The sequence below is a fragment of the Myotis davidii genome, unplaced genomic scaffold (genome assembly GCF_000327345.1).
Source record: "Myotis davidii unplaced genomic scaffold, ASM32734v1 scaffold163, whole genome shotgun sequence".
Classification (NCBI taxonomy): Eukaryota; Metazoa; Chordata; class Mammalia; order Chiroptera; family Vespertilionidae; genus Myotis; species Myotis davidii.
Genome location: NW_006295056.1, coordinates 1,250,640 through 1,266,260, shown reverse-complemented (window position 1 = coordinate 1,266,260; position 15,621 = coordinate 1,250,640). Strand labels below are relative to the sequence as shown.

General features: G+C 36.9%; 1 protein-coding gene across 1 annotated transcript in view; it reads left to right on the top strand.

Moving 5' to 3' along the window:
- OVCH1 (ovochymase 1) overlaps positions 1-15,621 on the top strand; it is a 42,666-nt gene that overhangs the window by 6,108 nt on the left and 20,937 nt on the right. Inside the window, 5 exon segments of the mRNA XM_006769656.1 lie at positions 2,150-2,241; positions 2,871-3,021; positions 4,158-4,348; positions 9,339-9,453; positions 13,370-13,507. Coding sequence (XP_006769719.1) covers positions 2,150-2,241; positions 2,871-3,021; positions 4,158-4,348; positions 9,339-9,453; positions 13,370-13,507 — 687 coding nt within the window.

The window sequence follows — 15,621 nt, the reverse complement described above, 5'->3', positions numbered from 1 at the left end:
GAACCTTGGCTTCCTCCTTCACTGGAGCAAGCAAGCCTCCTGCTCGCTTCAGCTGCCTGGCTGCCGGCCGCCATCTTAGGTTGGCAGTTAATTTGCATATTGCCCTTATTAGCCAATGGGAAGCATGTCAGAGGTGCAGTTAATTACCATGTTTGTTTATTATCAGATAGGATATGTCATGTTGAACTATAACTATAAAACACTAAGGTATAAAAGTATAAAAATATAAGGTATAAAGGTATATAAGTATAAAACAAAGAGTGGATCTCAATAGCATTGAGAAGAAAACCTATATTACCAATAAGGAATGACAATTAGACCGACCGCTAATTTTTCAAAAGCAGTAATGAAAGTCGGAAGACCATAGTATGAGATCATCAAAATACTGAGAGAGAATAACTCAAACTAGATCTGTATATTAAAAAATTATTGATTTTTTTCTGCTCATTATAGAAACACTCTATGAAGATCCAATTATGTTAGGTATTTCAATTTCCTTTCCTCAGTTCTCATAATTGCATTTATTAGGTTTGAGATGTCTATTAGACATCCAAGTCAATCAGACTTTCAATCGCACCACTCACTCTATCAAATTTGTCTTGTCTCAGTCACCGATGACCTTCACGTTGCTAAATTCAAAGGTAAATCTCAGTCTTCAGCTTACTTGATAGGAGCTTTGACAGAGTTGTGCACACTCTCCTGGAAACATTTTCTTCACTTGAATTCCAGGAGTCCCTTGGTTTTTCTCCTACCCCTTTACACACTTTTCCCTTAGTGATCTCATCCAGGATCAAGGCCTAGTGATCTATTCCAAATCTAGGCTTTAAACACTATCTGCTGGAAGATTACTGCAATATTATCTATCTAGTACAGGTTCCTTTTATTACAGAAATGCTACTTGGATTAATAGGAGTCATACAGTCAATTACCTAATGGTCATCTGCCTGGATGATTAATAGGCATCTCAAACTCAATATGTTTAAATAAAAATCCTAATTATCCCCTACATCCTAAATTTGCTCTACCAATAGCCTTTTATCCCAATTAATGACAGCTCTACCCTGCCAGTTGTTTAAGCTAAAAACTTTGTACTCATTCTTCTTTCTCTCGTACTCTACATCAAATCCATCAGGAAAATCCTATTGCTTCTGCCTTACCTTCTACACTCTTACATCCTGTTTCAGGCTACAGTCTTTCTTGCTTGCGTTATTTTCAATCAACTCTTCATTTATCAGCTTCCTCTTTTGCACCACTAATGTTTATTATTAATCCAGCAGCCAGAATAATACTTTTTGAAATGTAAGTCAGGTTATTCCTCTTTATTCAAAACACTTCAGTGGTTCTCCATTATACTCAGATGGAAATCAATATCCTTATTATCTGACATCTCCCTCCTCCTAGCCCAACATCTAACCTCTTTTTTGTTTTTCACTGAACATTCTTTTGTTTAATCTGCTCCAGGCACCCTGGCCTCCCTACTGTTCCTCAAACAATATGACATTATTCCACTACAGGGGATTTTCCATTCTGTTTCTTCTTCTTCAAACGCTTTCCAACAAGCTAACTGCATGGTGCTTTCCCCCAGCTTCTTAAGACTTTGTTCAAATGTCACAGGCTCAATGAGACTTGTCATGACCGCCCTATTTAAAATTATACCTCCCATGCCATCCTCTTTAATAGACTTATCTTCTTTCCCCTGCTTTCCCCTACCCCCAACTCATACACACACACACGCACGCACACACACAAATTCTGCTAAGGCAGGGATATTTTTTTTTTTTTGGCTTATTCACTGAGGCCTAGAAGAGTGCTTACCATACAGCTGTGCTCAATTTACTATTGAGGAAAAAAACTATTCTTTAAGAACAAGGGTACACCTTAAACTGTTAGTAGCTTGGAGGGGGGGGGTCATTGTGGTATGTAGAACAATGGATTATGTTTTTTCTTGTTTTACTTTTCCTGCATTTTTCTAAATTTCTATATGAAATAATTTTTTACAAGACGAAAACATTGCAAATATATGTTAATACAGCATTTAAGAATAAATTGTAGAAGAAATGAAATCAGCCAATGTCACTTTCCAAATATATTCAGCATCATTTCTCTGTGAACCTCATGATTTTGTTGTTGTTGTTGTTTTTTCAGGTATTGCTGTCCAGCCAATCTGTCTTCCCCATGGAGATGATAAGTTTGAAGAAGGGATTCTTTGCATGACCAGTGGATGGGGCAAGATTTCAGAGAGTGAGAGGCATCAAAAAATAAAATAATGTTTCTTCCAGGCCCCTTTGCATGCCCAGTAGAAGGAAGAATTTGCTGGCCATGAGTAATTCATGATTTCCTGTGTTTTCCTTTCCCCTGAGTTCTGACCCAGTGAAGATCTGTGGCTCTCTTCACTGTATAAAAGTCTATACTTGAGGCTCTACGTAAACCTTGCTGCCATTGTGGTCAGTGTGTCAGATTAAACCCAAGGTAACTATAACAGATGAAGAAGACTACAGGAAAGGGATAATTGGGAAATAGTAGCAATAGTTAAGCTTCATTATATTTAATATTATGACTTTTAAAGAAAAAATAAAGAACTTTACAAAATATTGCTTTATTGACTGATGTTTTCCTTTTGGGAAACATTCAAGTATATATTCAGATAAATCACCACTGCCTATGTTACCTTAAAAATATGCTGGATTTTTTTAAAAAAGGTCCTTTATAACATAATGATTTTAGGAAAGAATATAATTCACCCCTAAAAAAGTAAGAGCTTTTACAGTTTGGTTAAACATCTATTTGAAATAGTTTTAAACTTGAAGGCTTATTACTATTTGTTTCAGCGAGGACAGTTGTTGACGGACTTATCAGTCCCTTCTCCACAGCATCGGAATATTCAAATGCCCTGCAAGAATTGGACCTTCCTAGCATGGATGACAGACTGTGCAGCACTCTGCTCAAGGGTATGAACCTTCCTCCCCTGGGAAGGACCATGTTTTGTGTTGGTTTTCCTGATGGGAAAAATGTTGCCTGTCAGGTACAAAGCATAAACAGGCCAAGTTATTCTATAACACATGGGTGATAGTGAATTCTGCTTCCCCATAAGCTGTTTTGGGGAGATAACTGCTTCAAAATTCCCTTTTCCTCCATCTTTCCACCTGGCTTCTACTGAAAAAGTTTACTCGACCTGGGCTGAGAGAATTCTTTCTTGACCTGTGCCCAATCTTACCCCCACACCTCTTTTTTTTTACGGTGGGGTGGGGAGCGAGAGGCAGAGGAGGTAGTTTGAACATTTCCAGCCTAATTAAAGCAACATGATGACCACGTTGGCAAACTAATTAAGTTCAGATGTGAACTATGTTTCATTCCACCTTTTGTTAAATTTTTTAAACATTTAGTGCAGAATGCAATGTTTGCACAAAGTTTGGCCAAAGAAAACATTAGTTATAGTAACTGTTGGGTAAAAGATGTGAATGAGTGACCTCCCACAGATAACAATTTCACAAAGGAGACCAATCTTTACAAGATACACAGGAGAAAGGGAGACCAGTTTGTTGAAGACATGCGCTTTAAGTGTTAGGTGGCTTAATCTGACACAAAACTGGCACATGTTCTCAAAGCAGCATATTATTCCGAAGGATTATTAAAGATAGGATCCTGAAATTGTGGGTTTCTTATCCTCTAAGGAGCCAAAAGTGTTTGACATATAGTACTTGGGTCAAAATTAGTCCCTGTATTCAAAGCCTTAAATCATTACATAACTTTGGGGGTTCCATTCACTGGCCCTATAGTCTTGGGGTATGACCTAATCTTTCCCAGCAATTTCAAGTGGCAAGCTATTGCAGAGGCATGTATCTGTAAACCCATCCTCCTCTTTCCGTTGATTATGACATGTATGTGTCTGTGGCCAAAAAAGGAGGAGGGAGAGAGATAATATGTTAGCTTTATAGGATTGTAGGCAATGGGTAGAAGCAGGTTACATCTGTGCAAAACTATAGTACCTTGAAACTAATGGTAAAAAAAACAAAAATATGGACAAAAAATATTGATAGATAATGACCATCGGGCATCTATTTGCTTCTGCTTCTCTGAGATGAGTGCTAATATTTGTGGGCTTGATAAAATATTTTTAACTAGTGAATTTTCAAATTTTCTCTTTCTCTGCTATACACGGGGGACTCTGGAGGTCCACTTGTTTGTAGAAGAGACAATGGGATCTGGATTCTTGCTGGGATAACTTCTTGGGTAGCTGGTTGTGCTAGAGGTCAGGCTCCTTTAAGAAATAACTACAGAAGGACATCAGTTGGCATTTCCCCCAAGGTGTCTGAGTTGATGGATTTTATCACTCAGAACATGATTACAGGTGGGTGTGATTTCTGTGAATTTTCCTTTCTTATTTATTGCAAGTCAAAAATGTACCGTACTTAATTATTTCAAGGGTACTTTGATATATTGAAGATATAATCTGGACTAAGCTTTAAACCAAAGCAAAATTATGGCTGGTTTTCAATTTGTAATTCAATGCATATAAACTTTTGTCTCTGAATTCATGAGCACTGATATCTGTCCATTTAACTTAAACATCAGCTGGTTCTTCAAATTTATGTTCATGTAGATTTTAACAAAATGTCTATCTTTTTGTATTTCTGAGATTTAAAAATACAAGAAAGGATTCAGAAGATTCTTTATCCATTTGCCTTTCCCCCCCCCTCTAGATTACTTAGAAGTACTGAAATAAATCCCTCCTCTCCCATTTCTCCCATTCAGCCTTGTCCATTTTACTTGGAGACAGTGGGAAAATATGGAAGCTTTGCAGTTACCTTTGTTCTGTGGCACTAAAATATAGATTAGGACAACAAATATGGGTGTGGAGATGCTAAACCTGTCCTCCAGGAACTTTCCAACTATTTGGGGAGACAAAGAAGCAAATGGACAGTTGCAATAAAAGATGGGTTGTAGGTCAGAGTGGCCAGATCACTGAGGAGGAGCCTAGGGGCTGAGTACTGAGGGGCCAGAAGGTTTTCCATGCAAAGGGGCAGCATCTTTACAAGAAAATGGCACAGGGGTGGCCACTGCAGAATAAAGAGGCATGAAAAAACACAATTTACAGGACAGGTCATTTAGTATAAGAAACAATTTTTTGTTGTTGTTGTTAATCCTCACCTGAGGATATTTTCCATTGGTTTTCAGGGAGAGTAAAAGGGAGGGGGAGAGACATTTCAATTGGTTGCCTCCTGCACGCACACCAACCAGGGTCAGGAATCCAGCTTGCAACCAAGGTACATGCCCTTGACTGGAATCAAACCGAGAACCCTTAAGTCTTCAGGCCAGCGCTCTATCCACTGAGCCAAACCAGCTCAAGAACCAATTTTTTTCTTATTAATAATTTGTCTTATTGATTATACATTGAAGTGATATATTGTGTTCAATAAAATATACTAGTATTGTTAAAATTAATTTCACCAGTTTAGTTTTATTTTTTTAATGTGACTACTAAAAAAATTTAGAATTCCATGTGACTCTACTATTTTTTCCTTTAAAAAAAACTTTATTTTTGAGAGTGTTACAAATGTCCCCCTTTTCTCCTTCATTGTCCCCCTCCACCCAGTGCCCACCCCACCCAAACCAATAGTTTTTAAAGGCCAGGACCCAGAGCAGCAGAACATAGTGCTCTTTCCGTCCCTCCCTCCTTATAGTCCAAGATCAGCCACCTGGATGACGATTTGGAAAGCACTGCTGCCTTTGGGCCAGCTGAGCACCAGCTCTACCTCAAACCAGAGAGGCTCTCAGCTCACTTTCATTTGGTCTTCAGAGTAAAAGTGTTCTGTTGCCATCACTGCAGGGGGAAATTCTCTCCTGGCGGCACTCCTGTTCAATTTTTATCACCTGGATGTGAAGATTAAAAAGCTTAACAAACCCTGAACAAAGGTTAATGATAACAATACTGTAAAATAGCAATGAAATCGGGCCATAACCGTTAATTCCAGAGTCAAATGAATATCGGAATGTAACATGTACTTTATTTAAATAACACTTCCTTATGACCATCTTTTTTCTGATCCCCTGCTTGCCTATTTCTTCTGGCTTCTAACAATTAAAATGTGACACTGTCATCTGAAATGTCTGAGTGACTTGCTAAAATTTGTATACTTTCACTTTAGTATCTTTAAACAAAGGTGTTTTATTGTAACCCAGGACAACCTAGTTAGAAATGAGAAAACACCATCTTAGTTCCATCAACTATAAATTTGAGAACTTCAATGTGATACATGATTTGAGAAAACTGCATAAATGTTAAATCTGAAGAACTCAAAGAAAAGAACATTATAAATACTATTCAATCATAAAAAGAATGAAATCTTGACATTTGTGACAACATAGATAGATCTTGGAGACATTATGCTGAATGAAATAAGTCAGAAAGATATATAAGTACTCTATGATCTCACTTATATATGGAATTAAAATAAAAAAAAAAACTAAGCTTATAGATACAGAAAACAGATTGGTGGTCACCAGAGGTGTGGGTAGGAGGGTGAGCAAAATGAGTGAAGGGGGTCAAAAGGTATGAATTCCCAATTATAAATATGTCATGGGGATGTAATGTAAACATTGTAACTATAGTTAATAATAATGTATTGCATATTTAAAAGTTGCAAAGAGAGTAGATCTTAAAATACTCATTATAAGGAAAAAATTTGTAAATATGTGTGATGATGGATATTTATTAAAGTTATTGTTTTGCAATATATATAAATATTGAATTATTGTATACCCCAAACTAATATCTTGTTATGTGTTAAAATTATACCTTAATGCCTCACAGATGTGCCTCTGTGGTTGAGCATCGGGTTAAGAGCTCAATCCCCAGTGTGGGGCATGCAGGAAGCAGCAGATCAATGATCCTCTCTCATCATTGATGTTTCTATCTCTCTCTCCCTCCCTCTCTGAAATCAATAAAAATATTTTTAAAAGTTTAGGAAATTATACCTGAATAAAAATAATATAGGGGGAAAAGTACTGTAGAAGTATGTCAGATGATTAATTAATAAGACTATTATTTTTAAAAAAGAAGAGAATGTATCACTTAGAAATTTTACTAATGAAGTCTGCAAATACAACATCTTGGTCACAGAACCTAAAAACATACTCATTCTATAAATATAAATTAATCATTATAAATTGTATAGTTTCAAGCTGACTCTACCATACGTCTTGAAATATTGTCCATAGCTGAAGTAAATAATCAACTTTTTCTCTATGTTTTGGAAGATTGCAGACCTCAAGGAATACAGCTTAGCTAGATTCTCTAGCCAGGTTCTCTAGCCAGCATCTGGTAGTGATATTGTTATGGGAATTTAGTGGGTAATCTGTTTCACTTATTTCTGTAATAATGATAATATTTTGTTAAGTGTTGCCTCGAAGATGAAAACTAGTTCATGATCTATAAGCTTCAATGTCTTTGAAATTTTTTCTACATACCCCATCTTCTATATGGCTAACGATATCTTTAAGGAGATTAGTTTTGCTAGTACCTCATCTCCTTGAGTGTTCTACATCCATTTTTTTAAAATTGTATTTACAATTGTAAAGTATTCAAAGATAGATGATAGTTCTAAGAGTTTATAATCTGGTAGGAGGAGAGAACTAGACAAAATTAACTATACTATAAAACAAGACAAAATAAGCTTTATAATCCCAGGTATGTTGATACTATGGAAAATAGAGAGACTAATTCTCATTGCAGGGTTTTGTGAGGTGTGTGTACTGTGGTTGGGAGGGGTTGGGGTAGGAATGCTTTAGTGAAGGGGTTGGTATTGAAACTGGGCATTAAAGGATAGTTATGATTTTATAGTTCACGAAGTCTTTTGTAGCCCTAATATCTAAGAGATTTCTACAAACCATTCTAGACAGAGGAAATTGTGTGTAAGCAATGTCAGAGAGGTGAAGATTGTCAGTTGTTTGAACAATGTGTATCCCAGTGATGCTGGAGGTCAATGTTAATGTAACTAGGAACTGGGTTAGCAGTGGGAAATGAAGATAAAAAGAATGCTAAGGCCTTACTCATAGAGGACCTTGAATTTCATGTGAATAAATTTAGACTTTTTGCTGTAGGCAATGGAAAGCTAAAATGGTGGTGAGATTGTAATTTATAAAATGAAAGTAAAATGAATATAAATATTTTTATGAGTACAGGATGAAAATGAAGTGGCTTATTGCAGCCCATATTTAAAAGGCTTAAGAGTCTAAGTTCTGTGAGTAAACCTAGTAATAATATAATACCAATAAAGCCTTTGCCATTGTTGCTTATTCTTCTTTTAGAACAGGGTTGGGGAACCTTTTTTCTGCCAAGGGTCACTTGGGTACGTATAGCATCATTCACCAGGCATCCAAAATAATCAACTTAAAAATTAGTCTGCTATATTTGGTCAAACAATTAACTCACTCCTAATGTCAGTGCCAGACCAAATAATTTCTTGGGTCTTATAAATGGCCCTTGGGCTGGATATTCCCCACCCCTGTTTTAGAAGAATAGCATTCAGAACAAAAATGAGAGTCCTAGTATTACAGTTCCAGGCAGGGGAAGTAGGGAAGAGGTCTGTAGGTGCCATCTTTAGAAAGGGACATGGATAAGCTGGAAATTACCTGAAGGACAATGCCCAAGATGGAAAGAAATTCAAAACAGTGTCTTTGTAGATATGATGGGAGGAACTAGGAATATTTTTGGTCCAAAGAAGACTTGAGAGGAGGAAGGAACTATCTGATTTATGTGAAAGGCTACTGGAGAAGCAGAATTGGACTTTTTCTGATTAACTACAGAGCTGAGAGTAGATGTTAGGAGGAGCAGAGGGTAGATGTTAGGAGGAGGCAGATCTCAATTCGATGTTAAGTAGTTTCTAATTTGAGAGATTTTTGAGACTTAATGGACTGTCTGAGGAGATAATGAGTTTCCTTTATAAGTGGTTATTTGAGCAGAGCATGAATGGCTATGGGTAAGATGTGAAAAAGCATTTATATATTAGGTAAGAGACATGCAGATGACAGCCAGTTTACCCTCAAACACAGAGAACCTGAGATTCAACGTAGGCAATAAAGAACTGAAGAGATATTTACAAGGAGGACTTTCAAGAAAAAAGGGGTTGGTAGTAGTGTCAGATATTGCAAAAGTCTAAATAAGTTCAGGTTAAATGCTGTTGGATATGACAGTGCTTATTTGGGAGCTGATTCAGTAGAAATTGTCTATAAGAAGCTATATTCATAATGGGTTAAGTGATTATTTAGGATTTGGTATCTTTTCTTCACCAAATAGTCAAAAAAAATTTAAGGCCTTAAGATGTGTCAGGCTAATTTAGGTGCTAGTAATATAGCAGTGAATGAAACAGACAAAAATTTTCTCCTTTATGGGGCAAGTTGGAAGATGGAGAGTGGGGATAATACAAGTAATGTTACATATAATAGTAGAAGGTGGTAAGTACTATATAAAGCAAGAAAGAGGGTTATAGAGCAGTGGTTCTCAACCTTGGCTGCACATTAGTATCACCTGGGAATCTTTTTAAAATCCTGATTTCTGGGCCTCATTCTCCAGAAATTCTGTTTCTTTGTTATGGGGTGAGGCCACAACATTAGTAACAAAGAAACAGAATTTCCGGAGGATGAGGCCCAGAAACCAGGATTTTAAAAAGATTCCCAGGTGATTCTAATGTGCAGCCAAGGTTGAGAACCACTGGAATAGAGAGTGATAGGTTGTGCAATATTAGAGAGGATGGTCATGGAAGACTGCCTCGAAGATGATACTTGAACAAAGACTTGAATAAAATGAGGAAGGAAACTATATGATCATCTTTGGGAAGGGACATTCTTGGCCAAAGGAATGGCATGTGTGAGTCAGGAAAACTTGTGGTATATTTAGGGCACAGAAAGATCTGAGAGCTTGAGCTCAATGAGAGAGGGAGAAGTGGTTGTGATTAGTAGTGGCCAAACTTATAGACATAGGAAGAGTTGGGGTTTTACTGTAAGATATGGAGCCATTGGAGGACTTTGAGCAGAGGAGGAGCATGATCTGAAATGTTTTAAAAAGATTGCTTTGGCTGTTGTATTGAAAATAGACTGTAGACAGGCAAGACCAAGAGCTGAGAGACCAACTACTGCAATAATCCAGGTAAGGAAGATGTTGGCTTTAACCAGGATTGTAACAGTAGAAGTGGTGAGAAGTGACAGAACCACAGGATTTGCTAACAAGTAGAAAATTTGGGTTTTAAGAGAGAGAACCTTATGATTGATTTGAGACTTTTTGATCTAGGGAAAAGATGGAGCTGCCATTGCTTGAGATGAGAAAGATAGCTAAGCAGTGAAGAGGAAGATGGAACAGTGGCTTTTGGTAATAGGTCAGTAGGACCAAGAGAAACGTAGTTTTGTTTTTGCTTATTTTTTGGATGTATAGGCTTAACTGTCCTTATGGGCAGAAGAGAAGTAAGAGTGATAACTCAAGAGAAATACATCTATTTGTGAAGAAAGTTTAATAAGAACACTACAGATAAAGAAAATTTAGCTTTGGAAAGAAAAATCAATTTCTTTTCTGGGAAAGCAACAAAAAATCTTGATGTAGTTTATAGGAAAGTTGAAGGAATTTACATCAAATGCTGTTTTGTAATTATAAGGTTTTAATTGCTTCAGATTTAGGGGATGAAGTTGAGATTAATAGCTAAGAAGATATTACAGAGTTTAGTGACTTAACTAAGAAGTCAACTAGAGCCCAACCAGTATGACTAAGTGGTTGAATGTGGACCTATGAGCCAGTAGATCATGGTTCAATTCCTGGTCGGGGTGCATGCCTGGGTTGTGGGCTCAATCCCAAGTAGGGGGCGTGCAGGGGGCAGCCAATGGTTCTCTCTCATCATTGATGTTTCTCTCTCTATCCCTTTCGCATCTTCTCTGAAATCAGTTAAAAAAATATTTAGAAAAGAAGTCAACTAGAGAGAATAAGACTTTTAGTAATATCACAATTCAGCTTGAGCATGAATTTGTTACATTTCAACAAGTTTAAAACAAACTGTTTGTAAAATTCATTGTTATTTCATGTACCACCAATAAAGCAAATAAAACATCTAAGACTGAGAAATCTCATGTAAAGCTGGGACACCCAAGGCCTGCAGTGTTAGGCTAATCAAGGCATAAACCCACCCACATGGAAAGTTACATGCCTCAATCTTGGCACTGGATGTAGGGAGGAATAAAAATCTTACCTGATAATTTGAATTACAAGCTAATACTTGTGTAAGCCTACAGTCTAAAATCCTCCACACCAGTGTAGTCCAAACTATCCCAAGCAGAAAAATTAAGTAGTAATCAGTTGAGAATTTCCCCAGGTGACTGGGCAAAGCTAATACAAGTCCTCCTGGAAAAATTCTTTCAATCTGTGACTAACAGAATTGTAAGATCTTTCTGATTTTAAAATGTTCAAATGTGAAAAGACATGTGTTTTAGAATTGTAATAAGATATGGAGCCAATTTGCAGGCCCGGTGACTTATCCAGCATACTAAGCAGCATTGAATGGTACAAGGGTTTTATAAAGTCCAAATGGAGTCAATTAGCTAATGGTAAGGGAGAAGGAGATAATGAGAAGTGGGGAGTTTATACAGTCTTTCCAAGCCTAATTTTATTCTGGCAGGTGGTAGCTAGGCTCAGAAATGGCCGATAATAGAATTCAAGTGGTCTCCTCTTTTTTTTTTCATGCCCATGGGAGACATTGCATTTCTTAGAGGCTAGAATTGTGACTCTCATACCATGAACACTCAGTAGATATTTGAATGGATAAATCCATGACTAATTTTGGTACCCATCTCTCACTTAGCTTGACTAGACATCAAAATCCTTTTTGTTGTTGTTGTTAACCCTCCCCACAGGGTATATATTTTCCACTGATTTTTAGAGAGAGTGGAAGGGAGTGGAAGAGACAGAGAGAGAGAAACAGCGATATGAGAGAGGCACATCAATTGGTTGCCTCTCATAGGAGCCCCGAACCAGTGTCCAGAACTGAGCCTTCAAATGGGGTACTTACCCTTGACCCTTCAGTCCACTCTAACCATTGAGCAACCAGCTAGGGCCTCAGAGTTCTTTTTAATAGCAACCACTAACAATAAATCAAGATTGGCAAATGATTTTAAATCTGTTTTCCATCTCTGAGTTAGAGATTTTGAGGCAGAAAATAATTTAATCGAAAGAGGAGAAAGTACTGACCTTTGAAATCATAAAGCCTAAACTGCATTTCCTGTTATATGAGATGTGATGAGTCCCTTAATATCAATGCCAGTTTTCCCATTTGGAGAGGGGGAGTCATTTCTCTCCCATCTGCTTCAGAGGGAGTGTAATAAATATCAGGGAAAATGATAGATGTGGGGTGCTTTTTCAATTGAAGTGCTTAAAAAGAGTTTTATAATATTTTTAGCTGGCTTATTGCTTTTTAAATTGAAGTGCTTAAAAAGTGATTTTAATAATATTTTAGGCAGCCTATTTTTACATCTATGTTCAGGATGATGGACCTGAATAGAAAAAGAGTAAAGAAAGTTTTTTCTTGTTATGAGGAAATATTTAGTAAGAATTATTGTGTTTGTTTTTTGGAAACTGGGTATAAAAGAGTTGGATAGTTCCTACAGTCCCGAGCATATTTATCACTTAGAGGACAGTGGGGCTATTAAATGGTCTAAAGTTGTTGATAAAGACTACCAAGTTTTAAGAAAAGAGTTCATTCTGACATGAGATTCCAGATAAGATTGCTTTGCACTCAGATGAGCTTGAGACATGGAAGACAATGAGGATTTATGGTCCACTGAGGCTTCTTTTTCTGAATAATAATATGAATTAATGTAGGAAAATAAAGATGTAAAGGATTATGTGTTAAATTATGTTAGACTACTTACAAAATGTTTAGACGTGTTTCTAAAGATGTTAGGAAAAGGTCACAGCCGACCTCACTGGCAGTTTGAGAGACGACATTGCAACCACAGGGACTGTGACTTCGGCTGACAATTCATAATTCAACTTGTGGGTGAATCTTATGAATTTCTAATTAGGCTTAGAACAGAGAGATGACTCTTGGGTTTCTTCAATTTATAATTCATAATTCTTGCATTTTATAACTAAGTGGAATTTAAAAAGTGGTTTCTGCCCATTCTCTAATTAATATTCTTCTGTTTGTTGGATCAATGTCAGAAATTCAAGCATAAGCAAATCATTCTCCCATAAGGAACTTCCACTGCTTTTTATCTTCTAATATCCTATAAAATGTTACTGTTGGTGAGTTATGAGGTAAAGACCAGATAATAGACCTTATTTGTCACACTCAACTTTGTGGTTTATTAATGTTCTCCACTTTCCTCTATCCAGCTTATGTATTTGGAAAATAATGGTGCCAGAAAATAAAATTATCCTATTAAGAGTTACAAGCTTAGACATAGAAAATCAAGTTGGATGTGACCATGACTATGTATCTTTGCAATCAAGCAACAGCGTGCTTATTAGTAAGTATGTTACATTTATTTTCATTTGTCATATTTTAGTCCCTGGATTGGTTCAGTATTATCCCTCTTAAAATATGGTTCACAACAGCGGAGAGCACAGTAGATAATCTGCCACCTTGATCACTGGACTATTAGTGAGCTAAAATTTTGATTAACTTTCAAATAATGCTTTTAAATTGTGAACTGTGCCATGATATGAAATGTATATAAAATATATATAATTTAAAGAACAGTTATTACTATACATTTGTGTCCATAACACCCAGCTTAGAAAGGACCTTTTTACTTTCAAGGTCCCAAGAAGTAAACAATATGCTAAATTTTGTATTAATAAATTGTTTTTGAAATTGGCTTTAAAAGCTATAGATCCTTAAAGGCAGGATATTGGTATTTCTTAGTTTTGATATTAATTGAAATAATTATAGTTTATATTGTTTTGACTTACTTTTGTCCTCGTAAAATGTTATATAGATTAATCTGTGTGGATGTGTATACGTAATTAAGTCATTTTCAGTCCAGACTTGTTAAGATAATCACTTGTGGGTAGGTTCTGGACACTTTATATTTAGATACTCTCCAGATGATTCCAATGTATAGTCAAGATCAAGAACCACTCCCAGTCTCTCTAATCCAGTGGTTCTCAACCTTCCTAATGCCGCGACCCTTTAATACAGTTCCTCATGTTGTGGTGACTCCCAACCATAAAATTATTTTTGTTGCTACTTCATAACTGTAATGTTGCTACTGTTATGAATCGTAATGTAAATATCTGATATGCAGGGTGCATTTTCATTGTTACAAATTGAACATAATTAAAGCATAGTGATTAATCACAAAAACAATCTGTAATTATATATGTGTTTTCTAATGGTCTTAGGCAACCCTTGTGAAAGGGTCGTTTGACCCCCAAAAAGGTCGCGACCCACAGGTTGAGAACCGATGCTCTAATCCATCTTGACCACTCCCCACCTTGCTCACAGTGGGCCAGGCCCCTTCCTCAAACATGCTGCACATTCCTGTCTCAGGCCTCATAGTTGCTGTTCCCACTGCCTTTCAGGTACCACATTACAGTCCGGTGTCTTGCCTCCTTAGGCTCCTCTCAGCTGTAAGTTTCATAGCTTTCCCTTGTTTTTGATGATTTTGACTTTTTGGGGAGCACTCATCTTAAAATGTCCCCAATTTATTTTATCTGATCTTTTCCTCATGGTTTTGCTCTGATTATGAATTAAGGGAAGGAAGTCCACAGAGGCAAGGTGCCATTCTTATCACATCGTAGCAAGAGGACATGCTATCAACATAATTTATCACTGATGATGTTAACCTTGATCACTGGCCAAGGCAGTGTTTGCCAGATGTCTCCACAGTAGTTACATTTTCCCCCTTTCCATACTTTCTCTTTACAAGCAAGTCACTAAGGGTAGTCCACACACAAGGGGTTGGATGTTAAGCTCCACCTTCTTGAGCAGGGGGCATTTATATAAAATATTTAAAATTATGTATGGGAGATTTGTCTCCACCATTTATTTATTAATTAAATCATTTCTTTATATCAGTATGGACTCGGGAATATTTATTTTATATGACTACATATTTATTTGGTTGCTCACATTGTCCTAGCTTTAACCATCATGAGCTTTTTCAGCGTGGCTTCTTGTCTTACTGATATGCCCCCATCATTTTGTGACACTATAAGATGCTTCCAGCTCCACTTAGATATTTCCTCCTCAGTCCTAGAATCGGTCAATTCCCCAGTGAACCGTAATTCATTTTAATGAAGAATGGTATGAGAAATCAAGATTTGGGTGCTGGGCATAATAGTTGCTATTAGGGTTTTATTTTATTTTATTTTATTGAATATATCTTTATTAATTTCAGAGAGGTAGGAAGAGGGAGAGAGAGAGAGAGAAACATCAATGATGAGAATCATTGTTCAGCCGCCCCTGCACGCACCCTACTGGGGATCAAGCCAGCAACCCAGGCATGCCCTAACCAGGAATCGAACTGTGACCTTCTTGTTCATAGATCAATGCTCAACCACTGAGCCACACTGGGTGGGCATAGGGTTTTATTTTACTAAATTTCTAGGCTCTCTCATCTGACGAAGGTAGAAAATATAGG